Source organism: Pristiophorus japonicus, chromosome 8, assembly GCF_044704955.1.
Source record: "Pristiophorus japonicus isolate sPriJap1 chromosome 8, sPriJap1.hap1, whole genome shotgun sequence".
In the NCBI taxonomy this organism is placed as follows: domain Eukaryota; kingdom Metazoa; phylum Chordata; class Chondrichthyes; family Pristiophoridae; genus Pristiophorus; species Pristiophorus japonicus.
Window position 1 is genome coordinate 97562600 of NC_091984.1, and position 15231 is coordinate 97577830.

The 15231-nt window shown below is 44.6% G+C and overlaps 1 protein-coding gene across 4 annotated transcripts in view; it reads right to left on the reverse strand.

Moving 5' to 3' along the window:
* The window catches only part of dhx9 (DEAH (Asp-Glu-Ala-His) box helicase 9), a 96313-nt gene that overhangs the window by 40723 nt on the left and 40359 nt on the right, over positions 1-15231 (reverse strand). For all 4 annotated transcript variants that reach the window (XM_070887140.1, XM_070887141.1, XM_070887139.1 and 1 more), the window contains 6 exons: positions 12127-12209; positions 10970-11126; positions 5633-5736; positions 4589-4802; positions 2909-3003; positions 1886-1959 (listed from right to left, as the gene is read on the reverse strand). In XM_070887140.1, coding sequence (XP_070743241.1) covers positions 1886-1959; positions 2909-3003; positions 4589-4802; positions 5633-5736; positions 10970-11126; positions 12127-12209 — 727 coding nt within the window. The remainder of the gene's footprint in view (positions 1-1885; positions 1960-2908; positions 3004-4588; positions 4803-5632; positions 5737-10969; positions 11127-12126; positions 12210-15231) is intronic.

The following is a 15231-nucleotide window of genomic DNA, read 5'->3' on the forward strand; positions in this document are numbered from 1 at the left end:
ATTCTAATTATTATTGGAGAGTTAAAAAAAATTTTTTTTTTTAATTTTCTTTGTCACTTTTATCTCGCTCTCTTAATCCCATCTTTCTTTCCATTTTTTAAAAAACTGTACATGATCTTGCATTGAATTAAATATTCTAACTTACACTTCCTTGTTTAAATTCTGCGTGCCTCAGTAAGAATTCTTCAACCTGATCACGCAGGTCCCACATCCCCTATGGTGGTGCCGTGCCATTTTGGCTGATAACTGCAAATCACAGTGAAAAACCCACAAAAATTCTGCAGGCAAGCTTAAGCGTAATGAATAGTAAGCGCTGTTCGTTCACCACTGACCGCAAATTCCGGGCCAACATAACTATTTTGTTAAGTACAATAAAGTAGCGGAGTTAAAGAATGTCCCAAAGTGCTTCACAGCCAATGCATTACTTTTGAAGTGTGCTCACTGTTTTGTAGGCAAATGCAGCAGCCAAAACGAACACATGTCCCACAAAGAGCAATTTGATAATTGATGCTGAGGGATAAATGTTGGCCAGGACCAGGAGAACTCCCACCTTATCTATTTTGAATTGTGCCTTGGTGACTTGTACCTGAGCAGGGAGACAAAGCCTCAATTTAATATCTCATCTGAAAGATGTCACATCCAACAATGTTCCCTCAGTACTTGAAGTGTCAACCTAGATTAATGCACTCAAGTCATAAAGTTCGACTTAACCTATGAGCTTCTGACTCGGAAGCAAGAGTGGTTCCACTGAGCCAAGGCCGACAATACAAGATTTGTTTACCAGAACAGGGACTTGCACCCTGACCTTTAGATCAGTTCTGTTACTGTTTAATAAAAGTCAAATGCTCTGCTGATACAGCCATCCAGGTTCTAAATAAAAGCATTAATCATTGTGGTTGGAAAATGTAACCAAATTCAGACACTGAAAAAGGCACCCTCCAGACATCGTGCCAGAATGACCTGACTCGCCATACTACACACACATTATATTGCCTTCATCGGCATCTTCTCCAGCCCCATTGATAGCGTTTCATTCACTGTCACCCTCTAAAATGATTTTCCTCCCCTTCTCCTACCACCTCCCCCCCCGCCCCCACCACACCGTTAGAAATCTTTTCAGCAACCCCACATAGGTTTCTCTGTCGGGGCATAGACTATTACCCCCTATCTGATCCAGCACCTTATACTTGTGCTCGGCTGCAACCCTGATAACACCTGGTGCAGAACCACGCATTTGGCATTTGTCTACAGGCAATGTTGCTCAATCTCTTCCGCTCCCCCGTGATAATGTCCAGTTGACCTGAATAATGCACTTGGTCTTGACGCCTCACGTGCAATTCCATGGAGATCAACTAGCTGTAAAAATATATTCTTTGTTTCAACTTGGTTCAGTGATAACAGTCTCACCTCTGATTCAGAAAGTTATGGTTTCAAGCCCTACTAGAGGACTTAAATACATAAGCTAGGCATGATACTACAAAGCAATATTGAAGGAGTGCTATATTGCAGAAGGTTCCATTTTCTGGATGAGATGTTAAACTAAGGCCTTATTCACCGGTTCAGGTGGACGTAAAAGAACCCATGGCATTATTCCAAGAGGCACAGGGGAGGTTTTGCCGGTGTCCTGGCCAATATTTATCTTTCAGCCAATACCACCAAAACAGATGAACTGGTCATTAGCTCATTGTTGATTGTGGGACTTTCGGTGTACAAACTGGTTGCTATATTTGCTTACTAAATAACAGTAATTATACTTCAAAAATAATCCATTGGCTTTGAAGCACTTTGAACATTCTGAAATATGAAACACGCTATATAAATGCAAGCTTGTTCTTTTTATAAAGTTTTAACAAGTATAAATCAAGATGCAGAGATTATCACTCACTTGCACGAATCAATGACGTAAACCACATCATTAATGGTAATACTGGTTTCTGCGATGTTTGTGGCCAAAATAACCTGGTAGTAAAGCATACAGAATTCAAACAAAAGTGCACTGCTCACGTGTAGCAACCATACAACTGATTGGATTGTCCTGATCACAGAATTACAGACTGCTCTACATTCCTTAAGAATGCTGGCAAAGTTTCATCTATTTTGCAGATCTCAGACAGATACCTCTGTACTGGCTGCTCTTAAAATACCAATATCTTGTGCTTTGTAAAACAATCCGTTCAACCCTCTCTCCCAAAAATAGCTTAACCATGGAGTGAGGGCTGGGGGCAGGGGGGGGGGGGTGGGGAAGTACTTTTAATATAATCGATTCTGAGGTAGTCCCTTCAAACATTGCAGTGAGTTGGAAGAGGAAATGTACTATTTACCTGGTTAAAAGCAGCTTTCCATAGCCCGAACAGATTAAAGTCTCCTAGCTCAGAAAATTCATTTGGAGATATTCTGATATGTCTGTAGCTGGGCAGTTGCCACTGACCTAAACAAGGATAAGCATCCTTTGCAGTACACCTGAATGCCTATCTGGGCACCATAATTTGTACCGTTTTATATTTACGATGTCTCAAGCGTTAGCCGTTACTGAACTTTACGTGTCAAGGATCAACATCTAGAATGCATACTAACCCTTGTTCAAATTTTGAATGCAGTGGGAGGAAGTGAATTAGCTGAAACATAACTCTATTCCCCAACAGCAGCATTTGTACGCCACATCACTCCTTCCATGAAACACTAACTACGTCATCAACTTTTAACATATTATGAAAAAGACTGGCACAATCAAAACTACCAGGTTAAAAGACATACGCTTATGGTCCTCACCCCCACCATTCAAAAACTACATCAGGCTTCACATTTTAGCACCATACACAAAATACTATTATACTGTCAACTAATTAAGAGCTGAGTAACATATTCTTTCCACTTTAAAATCAGACTTGGCTCTAAATTATAATCCTACCTTTCTGACTCCTGGTCCCACAGGATCAAACACTCTGCGCTGTTCTTCCCTTGGAATCTGCGAATGCAATGGCAGAATTCTGTACCTATGACTTCCTGTTAAATAGAAGAAGGTTTTAGTGTTTATTGCACAATAAAACTTTAAAAAAAAAAGGAATTGAGCTATAAATTGCATCAATAACACTGGAAACTAATCTGGTGATTTTAAGTTTTTAAAATTAATGTTAAGGTTTTGTAGGCCTATAAGTACAATTAATTTAAAGGTTCATTCAATATTTGAAGACAAGTCGTCAAGCATTGGAAACTTATTTGGTTTACAAAGTTTCAATTTATTAAGCAGTCATTGCTTTGAGTTATTTTATATGAGGAGTTTACTGGACAAACACTTGACTTCCATAGGAAATCATACATTGAGATGATTTAGCATAACAAAATTCTCAACTATACCAGTAAGTCAATCAGAATAGTCAGTACTGAAGTTATTCTTACCATCAGTAATTCTAGTTTTTTAAAAAAGGTATATAAACTTGAGGGGAAAAAACAGAGCTTCTTCCTTGATTTCACACCTCTCTAGATTTTTTGAACTCTCCAGAACTGAACTGAAATTAAACAAACAACTGTGGCTAATTACTTGTAATTATCAAATCAAATAACATGAATGTCAAAAGTGGGTACTGAGTGTGCAGTGGTTATTTTACTCGACTAGTAACCAGCACAGCCACGACTGCCTGACTGGCCTCCTCCTGTGCTGCATGATTCTATGATCTGGAGTTCAAAACCCACCATAACAAGTTGTGAAAATTAATTCAACGAATCAGATCATTTGTGGGCTGGCACCAGGCAAAAATTGACCATACTTCTCACACTCACTGATTATAAAATGAGGGATTTGGTGTCATTCTGGGTCAGAGCACCATCATTTCACCTCCATGGCCCGGATTTGTATTTGAAAACATATAAATCCGTTTTTTCAGACATTTAAAAAGCATTTTCCACTCTCCAATGGCTAAGTGAGTTTACTCAGTGAATAGCTGAGCCATACAGACCAGGAACATCCCACATTCTTGCCACAGTCCCTTGAGTTAGCTGTTCTCGTGTGGGACCTCAATGAGGTCACTATAATTTGCCAGTGTCCCTGGATTTAGGGAGGTGAAAATCACCCAGGATTTAGGGAGGTGAAAATCACCCACGGCTCCTGCTTGTCATCACTATCCAGCTAGAAGATGCGAGTGCCCACGCACCAACACCCATACAACGACACAAGAGCATGAATTTGGGAACACAGGGATAAGAGGAAAAAAGTGGAAGAAAATGTCAAGGAAAACAAGTAAAATAAACACACAGTCTTAATGATAAGAGTGAGGCTTGTTGGAATTGGGAAAATAACAGAAGCAATCTTGTGCTGAAGCCCTTCTCACATAATTCCTTGTGGCTCACTGGTGGAAGCAAATCTCAGTATTTTGCATGTGGATGGTGCATGATCCAGGAAGGGGAGTGAAAATGTTTAATTGAACAACTCCCTCCTCTCAGTGAGTTGACCTACCAAGAACTAATAGCACGAAAAGAGCATCTCCACTCAAACCATGGGTCATAAAAATGGGGACAAGAATAAAAAGCATTTAAAGATGTCAACATCCAAACTGGATAAAAACGACAACATAAAAACAAAACAGACACATACCAAAGTGAGGGTTCATTTCCAGGTGTCTTTGCATTGCGAAAATCAAGTTCCAGCCCGGCAAGAAAACAAGAACAGCCCCATCTGCACCCAGTGTTTCAATATACTTGAGTAATGCTTCTATCAGTTCAAAAGGGGTCTCCTTCTCACTCATCTGTGCCATAGCACGTTTGGTTTCTGGCCCATAGTCATCACCACATATGCTGTTACAATTCACCTAGCAAGGTAGACATTAATTACTAGAATTCAATAAATTTGACTGCAACATCATCATACATTATTCCAGGCTGGACCAATATCCAGAGATCTGAGCTAGTAGTTGCTCAAGTCGTTGGTACATTGCAACTCCAAAAAAAGCATAAATTATTCTTCTGCTTTTCTTAATTACCAATAACGACAATTTTCTCTCATTTTATTACATTGTTTGATTTTTTTTTAAAAAACAGTGCGAATTTCCTTAACTTGTGCTTTTACAGCACATCTAAATTACAATTATCGTTCCAGCCAGGCAGCTCTGCATTTCCTTTGCCCAACACCAGCCTGGCTACAATGCTAATCCTCTGAAGAGAACCCATTGTGCTGAACAGAGTTGTAGTACTTCTACCACTGACCCAGTTAAAATCAAATAACAGCGCAGATTAACGATTAAATCTGGGACCTCCTGGTCCACATCGCTCAGTTGTTCATTGGACAAACGAACTGAGCCTTCAGGGGACCCAAGCTGCAGTTTTAGTGGAAGATAATCAAAGTATACATTATATCCAGAGCCATCTTGCTTTCCTCATCTCCACCTAAGGGCCCTAATTTTTTTTATTTTTTTTAAAGCACAGAATAAAAATGCACTGGACGTTGACAACAAAGAGTTTTGAAACAGCATATCTTGATATTTAGTTTTAATCCTGTAATCCTTACTCAATCTGAAAAATATGAAAATTTGTACAAACACTATACTTCTTTCAGATCAGAATCTGGTTTGAGAGAATGTTGCGAAGGTTTGATTTTGACATAGTCTAAATATTCCCAATCAAAATTCACATCTGTTTATACCTCCTCATCATCTCCACCACCGTCCTCATCTTTGTCCTTTTTCTTCTTGTCTCTCGGAGGAGGAATAAACCGAGTCATCTGGACGCAGTCTTCTAGGAAATATTCTGGAATAATCAACAAAGGTACTTGAAATACTAAAATTATCAAGGCAGAAGCACAGCAAAATTGAATATTTAGTAATATGAACCTGAAATCCAAAATGGGAGGCAATTGTTGTGATCAATGGTAAAGATTTATAGCAAGGGCCACTGGTTTACGCTGACTGAAGAAGTCAAATTCAGACATTCTTGGAATTTTCCAATGTTCTGGGTTGGCACTCCACAATTCCATCAGAGATTTATATTATTTATATAAAACTTGTACACAATATAAAAACAAAATGGATGCACAGTAAAAGTTTAAAAAAGATTTGGTGAAGTAAGACTTTTTTTTTTAAAAAGGAGAAAAGCTATTATACAAGATGCTGTTTCAGCACTGAAGCAGTATTGCGCTACACGGATTGCTAGATTTACTCAAGACAACACCGAAAAATAAATCTTCTAGTTCTCTAGAATGTTTAGTTTCTATGGGCTCAAAATTGGCCCCCGCAGATTTTTGCCGCACTCTCTGGAGTTGCGCCACTTTTGTGGGCTGAAAAGGCGCCGAAAAAATGTCCCCCAATTCTGGCCGCTGTGTTGCCTCTCCCGGGGCTTGGCCAGTCGATTGGGGGGGGGGGGGCGGAGCTAGGGCCCTGCGCGCGAGAAACAGTGCCGGCAGCTCTCCACATGCACATTGGAGTGTGCGCGCATACGCAGTAGCGCAGAACTTTGGCAATCGCCCATCATTAAAGGGAAATGAAACAGCTTGATTTTTGGGTGCCAGAAGGAGTGCAATGAGCTGTGCTGCGGAATAAATCAGCTGCTGGAATCAAGAAGCAGTGGGTGCTCTGTGTTAATTGTGCTGCATGCATGCCTGCTAAAGTTCTAGAAGGAGTGCTGCAAATCTGAAAATCATTGCTGCATGCAAAATAAGGGCTGTTTTGAAAAATCACCGAGTGTCAATTTAATACAGCAATGCAACAACATGCACCAAGAACGAAGAATGTCTTGCATGACGAAGTGGAGATATTAGTTAATGTTACGGAGAACAGATGGCAGGAGTTGGATATCAGCAACAGAGGTCACACAAAAGTGTCACTCAAAGAAATGAAGAAACGCTGGAACCAAGTTGCAGAAGATTATTGTGCAGTGGTGAACACCCAGAGACCTGGAAGCCAGCATAAAAAGAAATGGCAACATCTTGGTCAAGTAGTTAGTGGAAGTAATATTTTCATTTATTCAATGCAATTGCAATTGTAAATGTGACCAGTTGTATATGTCCTACCCAGCAGAAAGACACCCTCTCTAAAAAGTTGCATTTTCATCTTTGCAGAAGAAATTGCCCCACAACAAAAGGGAAAGAACTTGGAACAGGAAGAGGCCTGCCAAATCTGCACCAATTGACACACTTGGAAGAGAGGGTCGCTGCTTTGATGGGTCCTACCTGGAAAAAAAACAATCAGTACTGCACAAGCTGGGCCCACACACGAGGGAGAGGGTAAGTACTGAAAATTCATGGTGGCCCTTCAAATCAGCCTGCTGCCTGGCCTGCTACGTGTGAGCCTACTCATGCCACCCATCCTGCCACCTCCTGTGCTGCTAACCATTTGACTGTTCCGTTATATTTTGCAGAACCTGATGCCAATTCTGAAGATCCAGAAGACGATTCAAACGCGTACGAGCCAAACCCTGCAGACCAACTTGGGGAGAGGGGGGGGATGGAGATGGATGAAGGGGACAATGCTGTAATGAATATGGATGAGGTCGCGTTAATGAAGTTGGTGTTCTGGTGTGACATTCCTTGGTTTCAGCCTGTCCATGATTAGTGGTTCTGATGTGACATTCCATGGTTTCACAATGTCTGAGGTTGAGGGTCCCAGTGGTGGTGAAATGCAGCAGGATCACCCAGGGACCCACCGTCCCAGCTTGCGGGTCCCAGTGGTGGTGGGATGCAGCATGGAACACCCAGGGCCCCATCATCCCAGCTTGCAGATCCCAGTGGTGGTGGGATGCAGCATGGAACACCCAGGGCCCCACCATCCCAGCTTGCAGATCCCAGTGGTGGTGGGATGCAGCATGGAACACCCAGGGCCCCACCATCCCAGCTTGCAGATCCCAGTGGTGGTGGGATGCAGCATGGAACACCCAGGGCCCCACTATCCCAGCTTGCAGATCCCAGTGGTGGTGGGATGCAGCATGGAACACCCAGGGCCCCACCATCCCAGCTTGCAGATCCCAGTGGCGGGGGGGAGGATGCAACATGGAACACCCAGGGCTCCACCGTCCCAGTTTGCAGATCCCAGTGGCGGGGGGGGGGGGGATGCAATATGGAACACCCAGGGCTCCACCATCCCAGCTTGCGGATCACAGTGGTGGGGGGATGCAGCATGGAACACCCAGGGCCCCACCATCCCAGCTTGCAGATCCCAGTGGCGGGGGGGGGATGCAACATGGAACACCCAGGGCTCCACCGTCCCAGCTTGCAGATCCCAGTGGTGGTGGAATGCAGCATGGAACACCCAGGGCGCCACCGCCCGAGGTTGTGCCTCCCACTAGGGGGTTGCCGCGAGGCAGACCCAGGGTGAGTGCAAGGAGAAATCGACCACGCTCTCCTGAGATGCAGGATGCAACAGATGTGGTTCAGATGATGGCATTGAGTGCGGAGAGCATTGACCTTACCCGATCACTCGTGCACACCATCTGTGGGGTGAGTGATGAGATAACGGGACTGTCGGGGAGAAATAACAATAATCGCAGAGGAAATGGGAACGATTTCCGGCAACATCAGTGAGGGAAGTGTCCATGAGGGAGGGAATGTCAGAGGTAGTGGAAAGGACGGCACAGGTCATCAGGGAGGGCATGTGTGAGTTAGCTGCTGCAATAAGGGAACACACCCAGGCCATACGCCACCACTCCCACTGCAATCCCCACACCAGCCTCTGAAGAGACCCAAGTCAGGCCCTCCACATTAACACCTGACCGCCGCCCCCCACAGAAGAAGTGCACGTTCACCGAGATGGGGATGAGAGATGGGTGTAGCCTTTCTTTGCTGCTGCTGCTGTTGTTGTTGATGTTACTATTGTAACTGTTTTCAAACTGAAAGTTTTTTGTAAGTTATGTAACTTTACAAGTTTGTAAGTGATCTTAAATTTAAGTGATCTTAAAGAGTCATATTAAAGTAAAGTTTGATACAAGAATTATTTTATTACACTAAAGTGAAGTACATTGTAAACTTCTGAATAAAATATATTTTACATTAAAACTCAATCATGTTCCATTAACACAACACAACATTTAGGAACTGCAAAAAATAAACACGTCCATGTGGAATAGTTGTCGCTGAGCCCTTAGGCATCAGTAAAGCGTTCACGGATGAGCTGCTGCGCAAGGCTCAAGCAATCGTTAAAGGAGCACGATGGCCCGACCTCCTCCACCGTCGTGCTTCGGCCTCAGGAACTTGCATGGTTTCCTGATCGTCGTCATCAACCTCCTCCACCATCTTCTCCTGCTCGTCACCTGCATCTTCCACGTCATTATCAGCCACTCTCACCGCAGGTGGGTCGTCTTCTTCCATTATCAGCTACTACTGCCTCATGATGGCTAAATTATGCAGCACACAACAGTGAACTGACCGACAATCTCGGGAATATTCCAAGTAGCCTCCGGAATAGTCCAGGCATCGGAAATGCAGTTTCAAGATGCCAACGGTCCTCCCTATGATGCTGCATGTCGTAATGTGCAACATGTTGTATTGATGGTCAGCTTCCATCGGGTTATACGTAGGGACGTCATGAGCCAGGTGGCGAGGCCATACTCTTTGTCTCCCAGTAGCCAGCTCTGTCCTTCTGGCTGCTGCTCAAACATGTCAGATATAACACTGTCGTGTAGGATGAACGCATCATGGGTACTGCCAGGGTATCTTGCATCAACTGACATGATGCGATGCATGTTGTCACACACGAGCTGCACATTAATGGAGTGGAAGCCTTTTCTATTCCTGAACGGCTCGGCATCCTCCACAGGTGCTCGCAAGGCGGTGTGTGTACAATCAATGCAGCCCTGCACCTTTGGGAAGCCAGCAATCCTGGAGAAGCCCACAGCCCTGACATGGATTGCTTGGGCAGTCATGGGGAACTTGATGAAGTCATTCCTCCACGCATACAGTGCAGCCGTGACCTGGCGAATGGAGACATGTATTCCACGTTAAGAGATAACACACACATCTCCAGTTGTAGCTCGAATCCACCCCGAGGCATAGAAAGAAAGTGCAGCTGTAACCTTCACTTCAACAGACAAAGCAGTCCACCTGCCGCTTCTCGGCTGCAAGTCCGGTCTCAGCAACTTCTCTGCGGAAACGCAGCCTTCTGACACAATCTGCATCACTCAGGTCCAGGTACGAACGTCTGACTCAAAATTGCCACGGTGGGTAAGGCCTCCTGCCCAGTTTGAATGTTTTTATGTCTTCTTGAATGCTTACTATTTGCTGTGCTTTGTTTAGTGCTTTGCAAGGTCCTCTCAGCTTCCCTTCCCGCCCCGATCTCTGGCCGAATGGTCTCAGATGTACCTACCTGCGCTGATTTCTTAACTCTCCGCAAAGGTTTTCTGTGCGGCCACAAGTGGCCACATGCGCTGGCCTAAGTTAGTTTGGAGTAACTATTAGCAGTCCAAAGTGGCTTAAATCACCAAAATGGGCATAGGTGGCTGGTAATGCCCCACTTTGGAAAAATAAACTAAAAAAATCCTAACTAACTCACTTACACTGGCGCAAATTGAATGTGCAAAATGGGGATTTTTAAGGTACTCCAGAAAAATCAAGTTGCTCCAAAAAAAAAAGGAGCCACTCCTGGCCAATTTTGAGCCGTATAGTTCACCCAAGTGTAACTTTTCACAACCTAATTATTATGATTGGACTGTAACGTGTTGAAGCATCAAAATACCAATTATTAAATCAGTTACTTTTGCTGCCTCCCCTCTGGAAAAAAGCCAAACATCGCAGGTCTAAGATTTCGCCAGAGGTCGAGGTAACATCGGAATTTAGCTCGGTGAATGGTGCTGCCAGCAAACTGCTTGATTTTCTAATAAAGTTCTTCTTCAGTGATTAAATTATTTACCCAAACAGCAATCTAAAATAATGGATACGAGTAGTGCGTGGCTTAAATTATACAAAAACTATTAAAATTACAAAATAAGCAGCCATATAGTAATCATAACCTTTAACTTGCATCTTTTAAGAAATGCAATTACACTGGTTCTTACGCACCTTCAACGGGAAATGTTCTTCCATGTACTTCGATTATTGGACAATTAAAATAGTAATCTCTGAACATGGTGGTGTCAATAGTGGCAGACATGAGAATAACATGGATATCGGGATAAGTTTGGACAACATCCCGTAAAACCACAAGGAGAAAATCAGTCTGAAAAGAAATTAGGAATAATTTTGGTTAGAGATTACATTTTTTTTTTAAATCAGAGAAGACTATATGATCTATGACCAGTCAGGTTACTGAACTCACTCAATCCTGCCTCCTGAGAAATGTAGAGAAGGGAAAGTCTGCAAAATCTTCTTGGAGGTGCTGTTATCATAACTGTAACCCAGGCAGTAGTCTGGGAACTCAATGCACAGGATAAAACCCGAAGAGGGTTTGGACCCTTCAGATTCATAGTAAAACTAATTTTTTTGAATCGACTGTGTCTTAGAAACAAAATATTTGTGGCTTCTTCACTTTGTCAAATATACCTTGTGTTATATAGTACAATGGAACATCCAGTCTCCACACTAATAGTGGATAATGGAAATTGATGAATAATTAAATGTCTCCAGATTTTGACCTTGTATGTATGCTATAACAATATCCTAGGTATAGAAATTAAGTCAAGAACAGTATAAACATGAATTGAATGTGTTTTTTCGGGCTGTGAAGCTGATTTATGCCAGACTGTACAGGATTGATGTTAGCATATTGTGCAATAAAGCAGTGACCAATATACAACTTTGTCCAGCTAAACCTCTGGCTGACAATCAGGAAAAAGGATAGTTGAAGCTTTACTGTTTCTGGGACCTCTTGGACTTTACAACAATCTGAAAGTTTGTAAAGACTTTACATAGGATGAGATCTTGACAAAGCGATAAGCATCAAAAGCAGTGTGTGCTGAAAGTTGCGAATTGGGGCTTTCTGAATTTGCAACCAGCAAAAAATGCGGTTTTGACCAATAGTGTAAACATGATGGAATAGGCTTGATGGCTATGGAAACGTAAACATTCCTGGCTGGAAAGGGTACCTATGGCATGTGGAATAGAAGAGAAATGAGGGGGGGGGAATCCTGTGCTCCCAACAAAAAAATGTAAATGACAGAAGAGAGTATCAAAATTGAAGACATTAGATGTCCTTCTGAAAGCAATGTGCAGATACTCACATTGATGTCTCTCTCATGGATTTCATCCACAATTACGTGGCTTATACCACGAAGGCCAGCTTCTAATTTCCTCAGCAGGACACCTAAAAGAGTACATTAGTCATCAGTTTCACTAAGCACAAAGCAATTTATTTGATGTCTACGTCATGCTTTTAAGTAGACTGCATGGGTTGCATCAGGTCGCTCCTGATCTGCTAAAAAGCATGATTTAATTTGTTGCAACTTGCACAAACTCTGCTGAGAATTACTGTAATATGTATCTGACTGTATATTTACAGGCAGTTCTTACTGTGCTCATAGTAGACTTCTACTAATTTTCAACGGCTCACCATGTTGAAATTTGCAAGATATTCTCGTTTCAGGAAATAAACCACCTACTTTTTTTAAAAACATTAAATCTAGTACCCAGATCTCAGAGGCGTGTGGATTCTGAAGTAGGTCAAATGGAAACTTGCTGACAGCCAAAACAAAAATAATACATCACCATGAACAGAACAAGCATAACCCATTTTGCTCACTGGTTAAACTAATAGACAACAATACTAATTTCTGTTTTCTTGTTTACGCTCAAGAGTTCCCTATCCCAACTGCTCATGTTTCTTCAATTCTTCTTTCCTATGCTGTTGATAAACTGCTTTCAGATTCAGACTGAAATGCAGTGCCACCCAGTACTCACCTCATATCACAATACTGTACAATAAATAATTGATGAGACACGTGAAAGGTATTCATAAACATAGACCCTGGGAGGGAGGGGAAACAAATATTTGAGGCGAACTGATTTGAAACATGTTTAAATTGTGCTTTAAGTCATGGATGCCCAAACTATGATAACGGGGCAAGGTGCAGCACACTAGCTCTGGTAAAGCAGCCCATTAAAAAAAAAGCGCAGCCCTATTCACACTTAATGGCCCCAAGTTTCCACATGATTTGCTCCTGATTTTTAGGAGCAACTGGTGTAGAACGGAGTATCTTAGAAATCGGAATTCTCGTCATTTAGTTTGCTCCAGTTCTAGTCAGTTAGAACAGTTTCACTTAGGAACAGAATTTTTTTTTCAAAAGGGGGCGTGTCCTGCCACTTACGCCTGATTTCAAAGTTTCGTGAGTGAAAACTTACTCCAAACTAACTTAGAATGGAGTAAGTGAAGATTTTTGTACGCTCGAAAAAACCTTGTCTACACTTTAGAAAATCAGGCGTAGGTTACAAATCAGGCGTAGGGAATGGGGGGGGTGGGGGGGGGTGTTTAAAGGGAAGTTTACAAACATTAAACACTTCAGTTTTACAAATAAAGAGCCATCATCAATAATAAATGATAAGTACATCAATAAATCAACCAATAAATCAATCAAAAAAAATTAATAAGAAATAATTTTTTTTTTAAATCAATAAATAAAACATTTTCTACTTACCGACTGCAGCACCGGGAGCCCTCCAACAGCGTGCTGGGATGCCCCCCTCGGTGTATCTCTGTCAGTGTCTCTATCTCTCTGTCTGTCTGTGTGTCTCTCATTCTCTGTCTGTCAGTGTCTGTGTTTCTGACAGCGAGGGGAGGGGGAGGAGGGGGGTAGAGGGAGAGAGGGGGGGAGCAGATGGGGAGAAGGGAGAGGGGGGAGAAGAGAGAGGGGGGAGAAAGGAGATTGGGGGGGGGGGAAAGAGAAGGAGATTGGGGGGGGGGAGAAGGAGATTGGGGGGGAGAAGGAGATTGGGGGGGGGGGGGAGAAGGAGATTGGGGGGGGGAGAAAAGGAGATTGGGGGGGGGGGGGAGAAGGAGATTGGGGGGGGGGGGAGAAGGAGATTGGGGGGGGGAGAAGGAGATTGGGGGGGGGAGAAGGAGATTGGGGGGGGAGAAGGAGATTGGGGGGGGGAAGGGGGGGAGAAGGAGATTGGGGGGGAGGAGAAGGAGATTGGGGGGGGAGAAGGAGATTGGGGGGGGGGAGAAGGAGATTGGGGGGGGGGAGAAGGAGATTGGGGGGGGAGAAGGAGATTGGGGGGGGAGAAGGAGATTGGGGGGGGAGAAGGAGATTGGGGGGGGGGAGAAGGAGATTTGGGGGGGGAGAAGGAGATTTGGGGGGGGGAGAAGGAGATTTGGGGGGGGGAGAAGGAGATTTGGGGGGGGGGGAGGAGGAGATTTGGGGGGGGAGAAGGAGATTTGGGGGGGGAGAAGGAGATTTGGGGGGGGAGAAGGAGATTTGGGGGGGGGAAGGAGATTTGGGGGGGGGAAGGAGATTTGGGGGGGGAGAAGGAGATTTGGGGGGGAGAAGGAGATTTGGGGGGGAGAAGGAGATTTGGGGGGGGGAGAAGGAGATTTGGGGGGGGGAGAAGGAGATTTGGGGGGGGGGAGGAGATTTGGGGGGGGGAGAAGGAGATTGGGGGGGGAGAAGGAGATTGGGGGGGGAGAAGGAGATTGGGGGGGGAGAAGGAGATTTGGGGGGGGGGGGAGAAGGAGATTTGGGGGGGGGGGAGAAGGAGATTTGGGGGGGGGAGAAGGAGATTGGGGGGGGGGGGAGAAGGAGATTTGGGGGGGGGGAGAAGGAGATTTGGGGGGGGGGGGAGAAGGAGATTTTGGGGGGGAGAAGGAGATTTGGGGGGGGGAGAAGGAGATTTGGGGGGGGGAGAAGGAGATTTGGGGGGGGAGAAGGAGATTTGGGGGGGGGAGAGAAGGAGATTTGGGGGGGGAGAAGGAGATTTGGGGGGGGAGAAGGAGATTTGGGGGGGGAGAAGGAGATTTGGGGGGGGAGAAGGAGATTTGGGGGGGGAGAAGGAGATTTGGGGGGGGGAGAAGGAGATTTGGGGGGGGAGAAGGAGATTTGGGGGGGGGAGAAGGAGATTTGGGGGGGGAGAAGGAGATTTGGGGGGGGGAGAAGGAGATTTGGGGGGGGAGAAGGAGATTGGGGGGGGGAGAAGGAGATTGGGGGGGGGGAGAAGGAGATTGGGGGGGGGGGAGAAGGAGATTGGGGGGGGGGAGAAGGAGATTGGGGGGGGGAGAAGGAGATTGGGGGGGGGGAGAAGGAGATTGGGGGGGGGGAGAAGGAGATTGGGGGGGGGAGAAGGAGATTGGGGGGGGGGAGAAGGAGATTGGGGGGGGGAGAAGGAGATTGGGGGGG